At 39.2% G+C, this 20,816-nt stretch overlaps 1 protein-coding gene across 2 annotated transcripts; it reads left to right on the forward strand.

Annotated features, from left to right (window-relative positions):
• Positions 1-3,568: 3,568 nt before the first annotated feature.
• Positions 3,569-15,797, forward strand: LOC110584389 (prorelaxin). Of its 2 annotated transcripts, none has more exons than XM_021694423.1 (2): positions 3,569-3,593; positions 15,409-15,797. In XM_021694423.1, the coding sequence occupies exon 2, from the start codon at positions 15,453-15,455 to the stop codon at positions 15,741-15,743; it is 291 nt and encodes a 96-aa protein (XP_021550098.1). In that variant the 5' UTR covers positions 3,569-3,593; positions 15,409-15,452; the 3' UTR covers positions 15,744-15,797. The 2 variants fall into 2 exon arrangements, with proteins under 2 accessions (XP_021550098.1, XP_021550097.1); XM_021694422.1 differs by lacking the exon at positions 3,569-3,593 and adding an exon at positions 6,745-7,050.
• Positions 15,798-20,816: the final 5,019 nt, after the last annotated feature.

The raw sequence follows: 20,816 nt of genomic DNA on the forward strand, positions 1-20,816 counted from the left end.
GGGCAGTGGCTACATGGTAGTTTGTCAACTATTTGGCACACTACAGACAACTAGAGATCTTCAAAAATACTGATGCCTGGTTCCCACACCAGGATACACTGACTTAATTGTTTTGGCATGCAACATAACATTAGGATTTCTTAAAGCTCCCCCAGGCGATTCTAATGTACTGCAATGTTGAGGAAACTTTGGGCTGGAGTAAAGGCCCAGGTTGGGAGTGGGAGCCATGGGCCATTGGCTAATCCAAAGGATCAGACATCTTAATGAAGAAAACATTCTAGATTATGGGTAATGGAGATAAGGAGTACCCTGGGACAAGTCTTACACAATAGCCCAAGAGTTTGTAAAAATGTGCAGATGGGTTAATGGGGTCCCGTTTTGTCAAGCCAATTGGTAAGTACCAAAAACTTTATTTTCTTTATTTTAATTTATCATTTATTGGGTTGGAACATCTGTGCTCACTAAAATCTATTTTAGAGCAACGGGTGCAATGGGTAATTTAGGCAAAATCCACAGTCTTAGTGGTTAAGGTGAGACACACCTATTTGTTCTCTAATTTCATATGTAGTAACCTCTGAGGATTATAGCGGGTATCATGTTAATATGTGAGATCCCCAGGTGTACCTACAATTTGAGTCTAGTATGTCCAATTGGTAGCAATTGGTACATTTCAGCGGATGTGAAAACTAATTCAGAATCTGTGCTATAGAGGTTCAAGAGCCAATAAACAGGTCTTTATCTCTTTGCCATTTACATTATTTTAGTAAGTTTTGGACTTCCAATTGGGTCTAACTGTGGGTCTTTGTTTCAGGTCTTTTTTTTCTTCCCCTTCCCCTATAGTCAGGTTTGTTTGATCGTTCGTTCATTCCTTCCTTCTCTTACTCTCTCTCCCTTTTTTGGTTGGCCACTAAATATAATTTGAGGGCAGGGGGTGTCCTCTCTACCCTATGCTTATTTATAAATTTCTTCCTCCAGAGTTTCAAATCAGTATCATCAGGCTTAGGGGCCACCCCCATGGCAATGGTTGCTTTACAGGGTTTAAAGAAGTTTGAATTAACTCCTTGCTGTGCCACCGGGATGCCATAGGTGTTTTCCCCTATAACTCTGAGGATCAGGATCTGTGTTGTGAAAGAAGCATAGGCAGCAGTAGCAGGAGAGGTACTTAAGGGCCCTGCTGGGTTGTCCGCTGTTAGGTATATGAATCGCAGCACCCCACCTATTGGCTTTCTTTTCTGCATCTCTCTTGCTCTCTGTATACAATTTGTCTCAAAATATTTCATATTTCTAACTGCAAAAAGCCATGGCTTTTAGTTTCTGTCTTGATCCAATTACCCATAGTGCAGGTGGTTATGGGAAAAGTTTGGAAGCCTAGCAGCCTTGTAGGCAACCACCTTTTCCTCCAGGGAATGCCAGTCAATCTCCCTAGGATCCGGGTCCACATACGATAAGGTCATTTTGTCTACGGCCTGTGTGCAAGTCATAAAGCTCCATGATTGCCAGATTAGCCCTTTAGTATGCTGGTAATCAGCAACACTAAGCAAAACCCAGGTACATTGGCTAGGGATTTTGTATTAGGAGAAGAGTGGAATTAGTTACGCTTCTGCTGTTTTGGAACTTGTACCAAATGCTCCCTCCCCTTTTCTCTTCTCATTAGCACCTGGCCATAGGCCTGCAACTGGGGTGCTATGTTTAATTCTCCCCAGCATAGTGGTCTCCTTCTTTTCCACAAAACTCACAGAGGGCCAACTCTGAGCCTATCTCATGGGTGCACAATCACACACAATATCCACATGGCTGCTGCCAAGCTTCCAGTGATGGTCACCAGGCTAGAGGCAGTGACCACATTGTTCTAGTTGGACCTTTGGTAAGTGGGACTCAAGAGCCAAACAGTTAAAGTTAGTTGTATCTGCCTTTACAGGTAGGAAACTCGGAGACCACCTGCCAAACACAGGCCAAACCCAACAACATGTCAAGCTGTGGTGTAGTCAATTAACAATTCTTGTCTTGGGGATGAGAGCATTTTAGGGTGGGAAGAGATGGCAATATTGACAAAGACAAAAAGTGTACCCAAAGCACAAGCCTGCAGCAGTTGGTAGCTGTCTCAGGGGGCCTTTGCCATATCATGGAACCAGTTAGTTAGCCAAGAGGAGTTAGTTAAAGCTGACTAAAGGTGTCCTTGGTCATGAACGGGCCACCTTGTTCACGATCCAAATGTTTTAATTGCCTCCTCTTCACCCCATTGGTGAGGGAGGAAATTCTGCCCCAAGGTTATAGGGATGGCCACATAAACATTTGACCCCCAACACTGGACATATGAGACTGGCAGCAGTTTATTAGTCACATACACTCAGAGCTCAGGGTAGGACACTGCATGCCACAGAAGGCTAAATGGGAGCTGCCCTCAGAACAGAGCAAACAACCAGGGGCTATATGAGGAAGGCCTTATAGTAGCAAGAGGGGAGGTAACCCCTGGTTACTGTGAAAGAATGTGATTGGCAGGAACATGAAACCCACTACTGAGGGATGAGCAAGAGCTGTGCCTGGTCCTCATGAGTAGAGTTGTTTGGCTAGGAGAGCTGGACTCCACTGTGGGAGCAAGTAGGGTGGGGAACTTGTGGTTAGGCTGTTTAAGTCCCTTCCTGTTTCACCAGATGTCAATGTAGCATATAATGTTGGGCCTTAATTTTTGACCCAATATATCAACATTTATGGTGAGCAACAGCATATTTGGGGACTTATTATTGAAAGCCTACTACATGACAAACATGTATCATCAGTGACAAAACTAAGATCCCTGTTCACAAGTATCCATCCAGTAGCATAATTCTTTCTGAACATTCCCTTAGCACATCTATTGGTATTTGAGGAGAAATAAGAAAATATTGAAGTATACAAAGGTTTGCTGATAAGAGAACTTTCTGAAGATCCTAATTTCCCTTCTTTTTTTGTTTCAGTCTTCTTGATAAAACATGATAACCTGAAGTGAAAGCACAAACATCTAGAGTGGTCCCAAGGATGTCGATGAGATATACAGTCAGCACTGATTTCTGATCACTGTGCTTAAAAAAAATACAAGGGTTTACCTCTTCTCCTTCTCCAGATCCCAGTGAAATGATGGAAGAAATATACAAACAAAAATAGATCTGAAGCAGTGCTGATTATCATGGGAACTTAGTGGGACTGTTTGCTATTGACGCACCAAAGAAAACAGTGAGAATCTGCTACAAGATGTAAAGCTACTAGAAAGAGATTAGTGGTGAAATATAAAAGAGCAGAGTCTCATCTCTCTAAAAAAGTGAGTTTCTCTTAGAACCACAGGCTGACCCCCACTGGATGGAGTGGAGGCTGGAAGGTGGGGCAGGTAGGAGACCATGAGCAAGGGAATTCAATAAGGAGCTGCAGAACCTCAGACGTTGTCTGCCACTTGGGACAAAGTTCTATGAAATGGAGATCCAACCCAGAAGAACAAGGGCAGTTCCCAGGAAATCTACAGCCTGGATAGGACGAGGATATAGCACCAGACACACAAAGCAATTCCACAGATCTTGCCCTGGCCCAAGTCCCTCACCACGTCTTCCACAAAATCCCTGGAGGTAGGTCTCCTGGTCCCAGAATGTACATTCACTGCTTCTTACATAACTGGTTTTTAAGAGGTACAAAGATAATCTGTGGTAAACCATCCTGTAAAAGCATTCAAATGATGACTTCAATCTTTAAAATATCTAACTCAAGTGCTACTGAGTAAGCTTGTTTCTCTATAAAAAATGACTCCACTTACACATATATTTATCAATTAGCATTGTGTTCTCTGTAAATAACAACAACAACAACAACAACAACAAAAACCCTGTAACGGGCTTTAAACAAGCCTAGGGAATAAGCCATCAATACTGTTTAGCATCTGAATGATACCAGCAGGCTACTCTTACCTCTCCAGTCAGCTGTGCGGAGTTTACAGGTCTTCCTCCTTATGCTGCTCACCTCATGGTCCCAAGATGGCTGCTGCACCTCTGGATCTGAGTGTGTACTTTAGGCAGGAAAAGAAAGGAACAGAAGAAGGTTTACTGTCTGGATCAAAAAAACAGACGCTTTGCCAGAAACTTCCACATGTGTGCTTATGTTATACTGGCCATAACTGTGACACATGGACCCTGCTACCAGCAAGAGACTTGGGAAATCATTTCTACAATGTACAGCCTAGAGAATCAATCTATAGTTTCACTTAACCCTTTGTACCTAAAACGACTGTTTCAAAGGCATTAATGTTTATCTATTAACCTTCACCATGCAGATTAATTCCAACTGGGGCTGGATATAGTAGAACCAGAGAAAGGGGGCTTTGGAATCCAGTAAACATGGGTAGGAATCATGGCTCCAGCATTTTACCAGACATGTGTATGGCATACATTTGGTTTTTCTGTTAAAAGGTTTCTTTGGGTTTTGTTGTTGTTGTTGTTTGTTTTAACAACGTGAAATGTCTTTTAGTTGTGCCTACAAAGCCTGTGAACCCTGCATTTGTCTGTTACTCTTAACGGTAGGGTAAGCCCACATCTGGCACATGTGCTAGACAGTTGAACAAGTTACTTGAGTACTCTCAACTTGCTTCTTCTCTCTATAAAATGGGAAAATGGCCATTTCACTGGACAGCTACAAGGACTCCATAAGACTACATAGGTAAAGTAAAAATCCCCCTGTGGACTGAAAGAAAACCAACCTCAAAGTAGGCTAGCAAAGGCTTTTGTCTGTTGTTTTACTGGGGACAATAGCCAAGGATACAGTCTTTCCAATTGCTCTGCAGAATTGCCTCGAAGCTTATTAGATACAGAGGATTATGTATGCAAAAGAAAGGGGTATGCGTGCTTGGAAGCAGTTCTCCAAGTCACAAGCACAAAGACAAGTCACAAGGTATAATTTGCTATGGTTGTAACAATTAAGGTTTTCTCATTTCCACACAGACATGTGAAAGACCCTTAGGTCATCTTAATACATGTTTCTATCATATCTGATTGTTGAAAAATTTTGCTTGCACGCCCCTGCTTAACTGGTTTTCTGGTTCTTCCTGTGTTTGATTTCCCCTTGAGGTCATCTGAGATGGTCACAAGAGGCTGATTACCAGCCTCCTACTGCAGTTTTAGTGCACACCACCTACTGCCCCCCAGAAACTTAATTTTACACAAGCAATTACTTTGGAGAGCAGCCTTGCAAACGAATTATTTTTTGCAATGACTGTGAACCCACAAACAAACCTTCAAACCTCGGTTTTGAGAAGCCTCTCCCAAACTGCTTATCTTAGCAAAAACCTGTGTAAAAGCACTACCTCTGACCCTCATATAGCTTTGGTCAGTGTTGGTTTTTTGGGGTTTTTTTCTTGTTATTGTTGTTTTAATTATGCAATGCTTAGCATTTGACCAATGCCAAGTGGGTCCTGTTGAAATTAGCAGCAATCTAGAAATTAGAATTATTCTATCCCATAGTTGTATTTGTGATTGTTGAGTTATTACCTTAATCAAAGCTACCCTAACTTCCTCCAAATCTCTGATTTATCTGGTAGAACTGAGGTAATCTGTGTACATTATGAACACAAGCAAATAAATTATTGGAAAAAAATGGACCTATTTTTACTTAAAAGTTCATATCCATCTAGAAACGGGCATATTATCTCAAACTGTTAAATTAGGAGCTATTAAAAATTACCTCACTAGGGTGCCTGGGTGGCTCAGCAGTTGGGCATCTGCCTTCAGCCTCAGGTCATGATCCCAGGGTCCTGGGATCGAGCCCCGCATCAGGCTCCCTGCTCCGCAGGAAGCCTGCTTCTCCCTGTCCCACTCCCCCTGCTTGTCTTCCCTCTCTTGCTGTGTCTCTCTCTGTCAAATAAATAAATAAAAAATCTTTAAAAAAAATTACCTCACTAAATACAGTAAACATAGAATACAGTAGAAAACAAACAAACAAACAAACATGATGTCTGTTCTGTAGCCTGTATTACCAAAACATTCTTTCAAGAATTGCGGGATCTTTTGGGGGGGGGTTGTTTCTGTGTGTGTGTGTGTGTGTGTGTGTGTGTGTGTGTGTGTGTTCTCTCCAGTCTCTAGGGATATAGAAACAATACAATCTAAAATTAAGATACTCAAGTAACTGGTTACAATCAATCTCCCAGAAAAGTCAAAGGAAAGTCAGTAGAGAAGTGCTCTGTAACTTAAGGTATTATACAAGATTAAAGTGATGCATTGAGAATTTTAATATTTTTACCAGGATTTAGATAAAAGTCATCAGTTCTCTCTCTCTTGTTAATTTATCCATTCATTCATTATATCTTTATGGACTGATATACCAGACATTATACTAATTAACTTATTTAGATTAGGTTATGCAACAAATGTTCATGATGGAAAACTGAATTGTGAGATAATATGGGTGATTTCAATTTTATTTTTCTTGATATAATTTAGTGTAAGGGCCATGCCTAACTTTATAATAAAGGAAAACTTCAAATATTGACTGACTTTATTTAAGTATACAAAATAGTTTAAGGGTAAGAAAAGAAAAAAAATATACAATGTAAAGGGTCCAAGAACAGAAAGATGGGCAAACGGAGGAAAGTTGTTAAGGGTGAAAGGTGGGGGGGGGAGAATTCCAAGGAGGTGGGTGGAGAAAGGGGTGGAGCTTGGATAATTGACTCAGGTCTAAGTGGTCGCCCAAGGGCTATAAAAGCTTGGTGAAATCTGGCCAGGACAGCAGCCTGAAGTCCAGGATTGGAACACAGGCAGAGACCGGTGGGCGACAGTGGCTGCAGTCCTAGAGGAAAAACACCCAGAGCAGGAGCGATGTGGTCCAAGATGCCACTCCTGTACTTGTCCCACCTGCTAAGGTTATGGCTGCTACTGAGCCAACTTCCCAGAGGGATCCCCGCTCAGAATGACAACGATATAATTAAGGCATGCAGACGCGAGTTAGTCCGCCTACATATCCAGATCTGCGGCTCGGTCTCCTGGGGGGGAAAGGCTCTCCAGAAAGCACGGGAACCTCGGCAGGCATCTGAACCACTTGCAGGTGAGCACCCCTGCCCCCCACCGATCTGTATTTCCTATTATTGGCTGTTGGCAGGCCACTGACCACTTAGAATGGCACCTGCACTCCCTGGCTCCAGACCGCATGGGCTTCCCGTGCTTAGCCCTGACTCTGAGGCTGCTGATGCCTAAAAGTTTGAAGTTTTCCCTTGTAATTTGCTTTTCTAGTACAGTCTCACCGGGGATCTCACCAGAGGGAGGGAAAGCAGCGGGAACAAAGGCCTCTCCTGAGAGGCACTTGGAGCCCTTCACCTCCTGGCAATCTGGATGATCCAAATGGGGAGAGGGGGAGCCACAGAGGATGCTGGTTGCCCAAAGACCCGTTGGAGGTGGGACCCATTCCAGTTGGACCCCAGAGTCAAGTCCGCGGGCCATAGAGAGGGCGTGCTGGGGGCTGGGGCAACTGGACAGAGCATCTTGACTTGAGAGCTCTGGAGGCAGTCAAGTGTGCCCTGGTTTGAGTGCCAAAGGGCCTGGGGCAGAACTTGGAGACTCCTGAGAGGGTCCTGGAGTGGGAGACACGAAAGGGCTTATTAATGACTCTACTCCTTTGTGAAAAGGCTGGGCTGTGGCCCACACCATCGAAAATTTCCTCTTTTAATTTTATTTTTATTGTAAACTTCACCAAAGGGGAGAGCCTGGCCTAGTCTTTGCACTGGACCTTGAAGTTCATTTGTGAGATAAGGAAGGTATTGAAAATAAAGAAAAGGGCCTAATCTACAGGAGAAACTGAAGGGGACCTAAAGTCAAGGGAAGTTCGCCTGAGGGAAGTTTTCAGCTGAAAAGCTGATTGATGCTTCAAGCATTTAGAAGCTGGAGCAGATTTTCTTTAAAAGCAAGACCCCAGAATTGAGTACAGCTCAAATCTGGAACGGTTTAAAAAACAAAACAAAAACAAAAAGAACTTCTATAGTAATAAACTATAAAGATAAACTGGAAGCTAAGGTTAAGTAGCAATGCAAACTTTCACAGACACACTATTCTAAGCAGTGAATGGGTCATACTAAATTCAGAAAAGGCAAGCTCAATTATAAATAACTTAGTGTTTTATGTTTCACAACATATATGCAATTTATGATAAATCACAACTATATTTTATAGCCTATCTATCCGGTATACAAGTGACCCTCATATAAAATTATTGTGCATACTAACCAACATTTGCTTCTCTTTTATGGGATTTAAAGCATGATTATAAAGCTATTCACTTTACTTTTCTACACTGTTGCTCAGAGACCAATTTATTTAATGCAAGTTCTTACAGAATTCTTATATATTATTATTAGAAAAGTACTACAAAGTTTAGGGATTTACTGATTCAAAGTAGGGATGACCAGATTGCATTGTGTTTCCTGCGCCAATTCACTTTTTCTGAATAAATAATATATGCTCATATTAAAGATTGAAACAGATACATAAATATAAAAAAAATGAAGAACACTCAGAGATATTAAAGACTTTGAAAAAATATGTGAATTTAATGAGGAAATAAAAATATCTATATTAAATGAGGAATTGGCAAGCAATGTTAATGAGATATGTAGGGGCACCTGGCTGGCTCAGTGGGTAGAGCATGTGACTCTTGATCTCAGGGTTGTATGTTTCAGCCCCACCTTGGTTGCAGAGATTACTTAAAAATAAAATCTTTAAAGAAAAAAAAATAAAAGCATTTGGAAATATGTATGTATACCTCCTGACTTTCACTTAATATTATAGTGTGAGCAGTTTCTCACATTGTTATTCTCCAAAAACATAATTTAAAACTTTATAATATTCTATATCATAAATCTACCATATATATTTAGCCATTCTTAGTGGACATTTAGGTTGTTTCCAAATTGTTGCTTAAAAATGATTTTCTGAGAAGATGTATATATAGCTATTTAGCCAAATTTCTATTTCTGTAGGAGTACTGTGATTTAAACTATTTTCAAAGAACTCTCTTAATTGCTACCCAGTACACAATTTATTTATTTATTTATTTATTTATTTATTTAAGATTTTATTTATTTATTTGAGAGAGAATGAGATAGAGAGAGAGCATGAGAGGGGGGAGGGTCAGAGGGAGAAGCAGACTGCTGAGCAGGGAGCAGGGAGCCCGATGCGGGACTCGATCCCAGGACCCTGGGATCACGACCTGAGCCGAAGGCAGTCGCTTAACTGACTGAGCCACCCAGGCGCCCCCCAGTACACAGTTTAATTAGAAATGACCTAACATAATATTTCCTGCAAGTGAAGATCAAGAAAAATGTCTAAATTACTAGTTAAGAATCTTTTGGAAGTATATGTCAATAATTTGTTATTCATGAGTTTAAAACCTCTATTGTTAGTTTTTGTTTTCATATTATCAAATTGTTAACTAACCATTTTTTCCTATAACATGTGCAGAAATAACACCCATTGCACCCCTTTTAAAAAATAAGACAGATATTTTTAACTAAAAGAGGTCTATCGTAGTGAAATTTTAGTTCAAAATACAGTGGTTAAGAGATTGCTTATATGATTTCAGGTTGATTAGAATATCTTTTATTTAGACTTAAGAAGGTAAAGTTGTTGATTGCAAGATGTTTCAAAATAAGTTTAAAAAACACTTTTAATAAAAGAGTGCAACACAAGCAACAAAAGTAAAAGTAGAAAAGTGGAACTACATCAAACTAAAAAGCTTCTGCAGAGCAAAGGAAATAATCAGAGTGAAAAGGCAGCCTATGGAACAGGAGAAAACATTTGCAAATCATGTATCTGCTAAGGGTTTAATTTCCAACCTATATAAGGAACTCCTACAACTCAATAGCAAAAAAGGTAATAACCCAATTAAAAAATGGGCTGAAGACTTGAATAGACATTTTTGCATAGAAGACATACAATGGCCAACAGGTATAAGAAAAGAAGCTCTATATCATTAATCATCAGGGAAATGGAAATCAAAACCACAACGGTATCATTTCACAACTGTCAGGATAGCTATTATCAAAAAAAAAAAAAAAAAAAAAAGACAGGCACATGGGTGGCTCAGTCAGTTGTGTCCCACTCTTGATTTTGGCTCCAGTCATGGTCTCAGGGTTGTGAGATCAGCCTCCGTGCTGGCTGTGGAGTCTGCTTGAGATTCCCTCCCTCTCCCTCTGCCCCTCCCCCATAAAAAAAAGACAAGTATTGTTCAGGATGTGGAAAAACTAGAACCCTTGTATACTGTTCGTGGGAAGGCAAAGCAAAATGGCGCAGCACTATGGGAAACACGATGGAGATACCTCAAAAAAAAAAAATAGAATTACCATATGATCTAGCAATCCCACTTCTGCATATTCATCTAAAATAAATGAAATCAGGGGGCGCCTGGGTGGCTCAGTCGTTAAGCGTCTGCCTTCGGCTCAGGTCATGATCCCAGGGTCCTGGGATCGAGCCCCACATCGGGCTCCCTGCTCCACAGGAAGCCTGCTTCTCCCTCTCCCACTCCCCCTGCTTGTGTTCCCTCTCTCGCTGTGTCTCTGTCAAATAAATAAATAAAATCTTTAAAAAAAATAAAAATAAAAATAAAATAAAATAAAATAAATGAAATCAGGATCTTGAAGAGATATTGCCACTCCCACATTCATTGCAGCACTATTCACAATAGCCAAGATGTCAAAACACCTTATATGTCCATCCACAGATGGAAAAAGAATGCCAAAAAACACAGCTATGAATAAACACAACAGAAACTACAGTTGTTTTGCCTAATTAATTAATTGGCTTTAAGTACATGGAAAGTTACTATTAGCTTTTCTCTGCATTCAGTAAGGCCCCAACTATAGAAGATTTAAATTAGAGCAGGGGGAATTTTATGAAGAGATTGAATTAAACTTAGGATACCTTACTGAAGGAAAATGCAAATTTATACCAAAAATGGTATAAATTCTCATCTGTCAAAAAAAGATGGCGGAGGAGTAGGGGACCCTATTCCAACTGGTCCCTGGAATTGAGCTGGATATCTACCAGACCACTCTGAACACCCACGAAATCAGCCTGAGATATAAGAAGATAAATCTGGATCTCTACAAACAGAATATCGCAGGCGGTTGGTTTCAAGGTATGAAGCAGGGAGCGGTGATTCCACTGGCAGATATCAGAGGATAAATGGCAGGGGGAGGGAGCCTGGCCGTGGGGATCCTACACCGCCAGTGAGCGAGAGCCTACCCCACTGGGGACGGGGCACAGGCTCACAGACCGGTAGCAGTGGGGAAAGGACTTTAGGGCAGCCCCCAAGATGGAAACCCAGAGTGGCAGGGTTGTGTGTGCGAACTGGGGGCAGCTGGTGGTTTTAGAAGCACAAAGGGCAGAGATGTGCCCTGACCCGGAGGCGAGGACTGGGAGCCCTGCTGAGGGGCGCACAACCCAGGACGCTGTAGCTTATAGCAGCACAGACAGAAACAGAGATAGTGTGGCCTGGAGAGCTCACTGAAGAACAGACTGTGATCTCTCTGCTCAGACTGTGAACAGGCAGAGGGTTGGAAACGGTGTCTTCTACTCTGACTCTTAGAAGAGACGTGGAAAGCCACCAGGGAAACTGCCAGAGAACAAAAGCCCCAAAAACTGGTTTTCACTGAGCCCATCCCCCGCCACAGGGGGCAGGGCAACTCTGCCCAAACAGGGTTGCCTGAGTAACAGCGCAGCAGGCCCCTCCCCCAGAAGATAAGGGAAAACAAGAGGCCAGCAACACTAAGGTCCCTAGAAAACAGGTGCATCTTGCTTGGGTTGTGGTCAATAATTTGGACAGTATACATTCCCTCAACCACCCCTCAACAGAATGACTAGGAGGAGGAACCCCCAAAATAGGAAAGACTCAGAAACTATGACTTATGCCATAGATTTACAAATGGATTCAGATATAACCAAGATGTCGGAGATGGAATTCAGGCTAGCAATTGTGAAGACAATAGCTAGAATGGAGAAATCAGTTAATGGCAACATAGAGTCTCTAAGGGCAGAAATGAAAGCTGAATTGGCAGAACTTAAAAATGCTATCAATAAAATCCAATCTAATCTAGATAATCTAACAGCTAGGGTAAGTGAGGCAGAAGAACGAATTAGTGACCCTGAAGACCAATTAATAGATAAAAAGGGAAAAGAGGAGGACAGGGCAAAACAACTCAGAATCCATGAAAATAGAATCAGGGAAATAAGTGACACTGTGAAATGTTCCAATGTCAGAATTACTGGAATCCCTGAGGGGGTGGAGAGAGAGAGAGAGGACTAGAAGATATATTTGAGCAAATCGTAGCTGAGAACTTCCCTAATCTGGGGAATAAAACAAACATTCGAGTCCTAGAGGCAGAGAGGACCCCTCCCAAGATCAAGGAAAACAGGCCAACACCCTGGCATGTAAGAGTAAAACTCACAAATCTAAGAACCAAGGAAACCATCTTAAGGGCAGTTGGGGGAAGAGATTCAGTATAGTACTAGAAGTCCTAGCAACAGCAATCAGACAACAAAAAGAAATAAAAGGTATTCAAATTGGCAAAGAAGAAGTCAAACTCTCTCTTTTCGCAGATGACATGATACTTTATGTGGAAAACCCAAAAGACTCCACCCCCAAATTACCAGAACTCATACAGCAATTCAGTAATGTGGCAGGATACAAAATCAATGCACAGAAATCTGTTGCTTTATTTTTTTTTTTAATTTTTAAAAAGATTTTTATTTATTTATTTGAGAGAGAGAGAGAGCATAAGAGGAGGAAGGGTCAGAGGGAGAAGCAGACTCCCCACTGAGCAGGGAGCCCAATGTGGGATACGATTCCCGGACTCCAGGATCATGACCTGAGCTGAAGGCAGTCACTTAACCAACTGAGCCACCCAGGTGCCCCCAGTTGCTTTCTTATACAATAACAATGCAGCTGTAGAAAGAGAAATTAGAGAAACAATTCCATTTACAATAGCACCAAAAACCAAAAACCAAAAACCGTCAGAATAAACCTAACCAAAGAGGAAAGGATCTATACTCTAGGAACTACAGAACACTCATGAAAGAAATTGAAGATGACACAAAAAGAAGGAAAAACATTCCATGCTCATGGATCAGAAGAATAAACATTGTTAAAATGTCTAGGCTACACAGAGCAATCTCTACCTTCAGTGCCATCCCGATCAAAATTCCAATGACATTTTTCAAAGTGCTGGAACAAACAATCCTAAAATTTGTATGGAATCAGAAAAGACCCCGAATCGCCAAGGAAATGTTGAAAAAGAAAAACAAAGCTGGGGGCATCACGGTGCCCGATTTCAAGCTATATTCCAAAGCTGTGATCACCAAGACAGCATGGTACTGGCACAAAAACAGACATATAGACCAATGGAACAGAACAGAGAGCCCAGATATGGACCCTCAACTCTATGGTCAATAATCTTTGACAAAGCAGGAAAAAACATGCAATGGAAAAAAAGACAGTCTCTTCAATAAATGGTGCTGGGAAAATTGGACAGACACATGCAGAAGAATGAAACTTGACCATTCTCTAACACCAAAAACAAAGATAAACTCAAAATGGATGAAAGACCTCAATGTGAGACAGGAATCCATCAAAATCCTAGAGGAGAACATAGTAACCTCTTTGACATTGGCCACAGCAAATTCTTTCAAGATGCATCTCCAAAGGCAACTGAAACAAAAGCAAAAATGAACTTTTGGGACTTCATCAAGATAAAAAGCTTCTGCACAGCAAAAGAAAGTCAACAAAACAAAGAGGCAACCCACAGAATGGGAGAAGATATTTGCAAATGACACTACGGATAAAGGGGTGGTATCCAAGATCTATAAAGAACTTCTCAAACTCAACACCCAAAAAACAAATAATCAAGTCAAAAAATGGGCAGAAGACATGAACAGACACTTCTCCAAAGAAAACATACAAATGGCTAAAAGACACATGAAAAAATGTTCATCATCATTAGCCAGCAGGGAAATTCAAATCAAAACCACACTGACATACCACCTTACAGAAGTTAGAATGGCAAAAATTGACAAGGCAAGAAACAACAAATGTTGGAGAGGTTGTGGAGAAAGGGGAATCTTCTTACACTGTTGATGGGAATGCAAGTTGGTACAACCACTTTGGAAAACAGTGTGGAGGTGCCTCAGAAAACTAAAAATAGAGCTACCCTATGACCCAGCAATTGTACTACTGGGTATTTACCCCAAAGACACAGATGTAGGGAAAAGAAGGGCCATATGCATCCCAATGTTCATAGCAGCAATGTCCTCAATAGCCAAACTGTGGAAAGAGCCGAGATGCCCTTCAACAGATGAATGGATAAAGAAGATGTGGTCCATATATACAATGGAATATTACTCAGCCATCAGAAAGGATGAATACCCAACTTTTACATCAACATGAATGGGACTGGAGGAGATTATGCTAAGTGAAATAAGTCAAGCAGAGAAAGTCAATTATATGATTTCACTTATTTGTGGAACATAAGGAATAGCATGGAGGACATTAGGAGAAGGAAGGGAAAAATGATGGGGAAATCGGAGGGAGAGATGAACCATGAGAGACTATGGACTCTGAGAAACAAACTGAGGGTTTTAGAGGGGAGAGGGGTGGGGGGATGGGTTAGCCCGGTGATGGGTATTAAGGAGGGCATGTACTGCATGGAGCACTGGGTGTTATATGAAATCAATGAATCGTGGATCACTGCATCAAAAACTAATGATGTACTGTATGGTGACTAACAACATAATAAAATAAAATTTTAAAAAATTCTCATCTGTCAGTTTAGAACGTGAATGAGAAAGCATTAGGAGGAAAGATAAAGTACTAGAGTATTGTTTTATTTGAAGTAAATACTCTGGGAAAAAGGAATTGTTAAATAGATGTGTGAGGGACGTCAGAGACTGGTTATCTCCTGACGTTTAGATCAGAGCAGTTGAAAATTCTGACTTTAACTTTATCCTGAAGCAGTAATTTGCCACCATGGAATATTTGATAGGACTGCAATAACAACTCAGAAGTTAGTAATAGAAGAAAATTACCCAGGTAAGAAAAATTCATCTGTCATCAAACTGAGTGTTTTCAATGACCAAGATGACTTCAGAAATCAGGGAGAGTCAAAACTGCTATGATGAAAGCATTAAGGGGACATGAAGAAAGATGACAGAAGGTCTCTGGAATAAAGCAGAATCTTGGTGATGCTGTAGTAATTTAAGCCACCCAACTATAATACTCTAAGTTGTTTAATTAGGATACTTGTTGATTCTGTTTTGATACTAATTCTATTAAGACAATGCTTTCCTTTACTTCTATGCAAAATTTTGTTTTCCTGATGTTCCTTGACTTGAGTATTTTTCCCTCTCTCCCCTCCCCGTTTAGAAATCGAGCCATCCTCCATCATCAATACAAAAACCTTAAATACAATGTTGGAATACATTCCTAATTTGTCACAGGAGCTGAAGGCAACACTGTCTGCGAGGCAGCCATCATTACAAGAGCTACAACTTGCACTGGAAAGTTCAAATCTTAACTTGGAAGAATTGAAGAAAATTGTTTTTAGTGGACAATATGAAGCTGAAGAGAAAAGTCTTTCAGAATTAGAAAACTCAGGCTTAGATAAACATTCCCGAAAAAAGAGACAGCCCTATGTAAACTTAAGTGAGAAGTGTTGTCATATAGGTTGTACCAGAAAAGAGCTTGCTATACTATGCTGAGATGAAAGTATTGTGTATTTCATCTACTGTTCCCATGATTCTTGATGACACATTCACTGATGGCTCTGTCACCCCACTGATTATTAAAATATGAGAAATCATCATTTAGTGTTTCGGCTTTTCATTTGGTGTGTAACAAAATATTCCTTGCATTATTATAGTTTCTGCTAATAATACTTTTTATTCCAAAAAATATTTTGCCTTTTTTATTAATGGTGTAGTTGTTACTGCTTTTTTAATGCTGTTAACTTAAAGTGACATAATCTTTATCATCTTAACCACACATAATAACTCAAAAAAATTTTTGATGGCTTAGTAAAACATTTTGCTTTGCACTAGTGAGAAAGGATAAGCCTATTTTTAAAATTTGTATTTGATAAATTATAATCTGTCACCCACTCTTTTTCCTCCAGACCTAATGCCCAAATGTTATCTCACTACTTAATATTAAACACATTAATAGCAAGAGATAAAAATAAAAAAATAACGTACACAATGCCTAACACCAGGTACACAAAATGGACCAAAATGTTTTTATTGATATTAATTCAGATCGGATATATAAAGAGTCACAAAACTTGGACTTTTCTAATAGATTTTAAAAGATTTTTGTGTCTTATTGAACTATTAATTGCAAATAATCAGATTGAACACTAAATCCATTTAACTGAATTGGGGACATATGAACTCAAGTATTTTTCAAACTAGGGTTCTTCTAATTCTACCATCTAAGACACTAAAAGTAAATTATGTTTTTTTAAGGAGAAAAATGAATAGATATATAAAAGAGAATAAACAACTGAGTGTCATATATTACAGAAGAACTGATTTAGCAAGGGAACAAACTTTATGTTTGCTATTTGAGAATTTACAAACCATTTCTATAACAAAATAACTGTGAAATGATATGAAAACTTGTAAGAAAAGTAAATTAACAAGTACCTTAGTATTTAGCCAGTTCCTTTGACTTATATACACCTACATTTCTAGGCAGCATTTACAGAAAACTTAAATAGCAAGTTAATCTCTATCAAATATCTATAAACAGAATTTTAAATATTCTCCCCAATTTCAAATCTCCATAATGGTTAATCATAATGAGTCTTCTAAGGTTTATTACGTACTAACCAAGGCTACATTGTAAAACTTCATAGGTGGCTGCAGAACCTCACAGGCCATAAGCCACTTGGACAAAGCCAGAAAGAGCGCTATCTGAAATGCAAAGTCCAACAAAGGAGAACAAGGGCAGTACCCAGGAATTTTAGCCCCAACAGAATGAAGAGGCATTCCCAGACACATAAGGCATCTCCCCAGACCCTGCCCTAACTCATATCCCTCTTATGCACCTCCAAAAAAGCCCTGGAGGTGGGGTTCCTGGTCCCAGAATCTGCATTCACTACCTCTGATGATATGACCACATTTTAAGTGGTACAATCTATGGTTAACCATACACACTCAAATAATCCGTTAACATCTTTAAGATATCTAATTCTCATGTTACCAAAGTCCCCCTAAAATTCTCACGAGAAACTAATTTCCTACAACATGTGCAGAAATAACACTCATTTCACCCTTTTTAAAAAATAAGAAATATGTTTAACTAAAAGAGGTCTAAGTGAAATTTTAGTCCAAAATACAGTGGTTAAGAGATGTTTGTATGCTTATTTCTCATATAAAAAAATTTACTCTTTGTATATGTGTATCAATTAGGATTGTGTTCTCTGTAAATAACAAAGCCCTACAATGGTGGCTTCCAAGAAGCCTATGGACTAAATATCCAACCCTAAATGATGCAAGCAGGCTCCTCACACATTTCCAGTCAGCTATGCTTAGTATATGGGTCTTCCTCCTTATGCCTCTCACCTCATGGTCCCAAGATGGCTGCTGCACCTCTGGATCTGAGTGTGTACTTTAGGCAGGAAAAGAAAGGAACAGAAGAAGGTTTAGTGTCTGGATCAGAAAAGCAAAGGCTTTGCCAGAAATCTCCACATGTGTGCTTATGTTATACTGGCCATAACTGTGACACATGGACCCTGCTGCCAGCAAGAGACTTGGGAAATCATTTCTAGACTCACTTATAGCCTAGAGAGTTGAGGTAAGCAAGAGAGAAGGGTCTAGAAAGAAGACTGAAGTTATCAACCTATACCTTCACTCATGCTTGCTGCTCTTGTACCTACAATGACTGTAGGTACAAGACATTAATCTTCATTAGCCTTCACTATTAAGATTAACTCCATAATGATGTACTATACATTGGCTAATTGAATTAAAGAAAAATTAACTCCAACTGGAGTTGGATCCAAGGGATATCACGGGAAAAAGAAAGGAGTCTTTGGAATCCAATAGACATGGGTAGGAACTGCATTCCAGCACTTAGCAGCTATATGCATGGGCACATTTATTTTTTCTCTTTAAAAAAGTATCTTTGTTTCTTTTGACTGAAAACATTTATTTATATTTTTAATGAAATAACAATTTTTAAAGCAGTTTTCATTCCAATTTTGGTATATGTGGTACCAAAGCAAATACAAAGCAGTTTTCAGTTTACAGAAAAATATAGCAAAAAGTACAGAGAGTTCTCATCTACCCTCTTGCTCACAAAAAGTTTCTCCTATTATTAACATCTTGCATTAGTGTGGTTCAGTTGCATTACCTGATGAACCAATAAAGACATATTATTATAATTATTATTTATTATTATGAAAGTCTACAGTTTGTTAGGTTTCATCCTTTGTGTTGTACATTCTGCATTGTTTTTTTTTTTAATTAACTGACTTTTTATCACCCTATCACCTACCATTTGTACATTTGTTATATGTAGGATATTTATTATGACTGATGAACCACCACTCACATATCATTATCAAGCAAAGCCCACAGTCTACATTACGGTTCACAGTTGGTGTTGTACATTCTAGGGTTTTGACAAATCTGTGTAACATGTACCCATCCTTTCAGCATCATACACAACAGTTTCCTTGCCCTAAAAATCTCTTGTGCTACATCTATTCATCCCTTCCTCCCCTCATGTCCCTGGCAACCAACCACTAATCTTTCTACTTTCTCCACTGTTTTGCCTTTCTAGAAACTCATACAGTTATCACAGTATACAGCCTTTTCAGATTATCTTCTTTTAAAAGACTTAGTAATACACCTTTAAGATTCTTCCATGTCTTTTCAGGGCTCAATAGCCCTTTCTTGATAGCACTGAGTAACATTCCATTGTATAGATATATCAGTTTATCCATTCACCTATTGAAGGACATTTTGGTTACATCCAAGATTTGGCAATTATGAATAAAGATGCTATAAATATCTGTGTGCAGGTTTTTGTGTGGACATAAGTTTACAACTCCTTTGGGTGTACTAGATCATATGCTAAGAATATGTACTTTTGAAAAAAACTGATAAACTGTTCCCCAAAGTGTCTGTCCCATTTTGCATTCCCACCAGCAATGAATTAGAGGTCCTGCTACTTACTGTGTATCCTCACCAGCATTTGATATTGTCAGTGTTCTGGATTTTGGCCACTCTAATAGGTATGCAACAGTATCTCATTGTTTTAATTTGCAATTCCCTAATGATATATGATATTGAGCATCTTTTCATATCCATTATATCTTATTTGGTGGAAATGTCTGTTCATACCTTTTGCTAATCTCTTAATCTGTCTGTTTTCTTACTGTTGAATTTTAAGAGTTCTTGTATACTTTGGATACCAGTCATTTATCAGAAACGTGTTTATACATGTATAGCTTGTTGTTTCACTTCCAATGAGTGTCTTTCATAAAGAAGGCTCATGTTTTAATAAAGTCCAATGTACCAACTTTTACTTTCATGAATCATGTTTTAGTATTATATCTAAAAGGTCATTCATTATTCACTCACAAATCAAATGAAAAATGAAATTAAATCAAATGAAAAACAAAACAAATGAAGAAAAAAGAGACAAACAAAAAAAACCAGACTTTTAACTATAAAGAACAAACTGATGGTTACCAGAGGAGAGGTGGTTGGAGGGGTGGGGGAAATAGGTGATGGGGATTAAAGACTAAAGAGTACATTTAACTCGATGAGCAGTGAGTAATTTACAGAATTGTTGAATCACTATAATGTACACCTAAAACTAATATAACACTGTACATTAATTATACTGTAATTAAATAAAATTTTTAATAAAAATAAAAGATCATGGCAAACCCACATCACTTAGATTTTCTGCTATATTATATTCTAGGAGTTTTACAGTTTTGCATTTTTTATGGTAAAATACAAATACCATAAAATTTACCATTTTAGCCATTTTTAAGTGTACATTTCATTGGCATTAAGTGCATTCACACTGTTGTACAACCATCACTACTATCCATGCCTAGAACTTTTTCATTATCTCACACTGAACCTGTGTACTCATTAAACAAGACTCCCCATTCCATCACTGTGAGTCCCTGGTAACCACTACCCTAGTCTCTGTCTCTATGAAACTGGCTATTCCAGATACCTCATATAAGTGGAATTATATAATATTTGTCCTTCTGTGTCTGGCTTATTTCACTTACTATAATGTTTTTAAGGTTCACCCATGTTGTAGCATGTATCAGAGGTTCATTCCTTTTTATGGTATAATAATGTTTCATTGTATATACCATATTTTCTTTATCCACTCATCCATTAATGGTCATTTGGGTTATTTCCACCTTTTGGCTTTTGTGAATAATTCTGCTTACGAACATGAGTGTACAAATACCTGTTTGAGTCCCTGCTTTCAATTCGTTTGAGTACATACCTAGGAGGGGAATTACTGGATCATATGCTCATTCTATTTTTAACTTTTTGAGGAACCATCATACTGAATTCCACAGAGGCTATACCATTTTACATTCCCAATAGCAGTGCACAAGTTTTTCAATTTCTCTACATCCTTGCAAATCCTTGTTATTTTCCTTTTGGAATAACAGCCACTCTAATGAATGTGAAATAGGATCTCATTGCGCTTTTGATTTGCATTTACCTAATCACCAGTGATAGTGAGCATCTTTTCATGTGCTTATTGGCCATCTTCTTTGGAGAAAT

Source organism: Neomonachus schauinslandi, chromosome 13 (genome assembly GCF_002201575.2).
Source record: "Neomonachus schauinslandi chromosome 13, ASM220157v2, whole genome shotgun sequence".
NCBI classification, from domain to species: Eukaryota; Metazoa; Chordata; class Mammalia; order Carnivora; family Phocidae; genus Neomonachus; species Neomonachus schauinslandi.

Coding starts and splice junctions, on each gene's coding strand:
- LOC110584389 (XM_021694422.1), top strand. CDS start 6,825: ATGTGGTCCAAGATGCCACTCCTGTACTTGTCCCACCTGCTAAGGTTA. Junction 7,051..15,408: donor GGCATCTGAACCACTTGCAG/GTGAGCACCCCT, acceptor CTCCCCGTTTAG/AAATCGAGCCATCCTCCATC.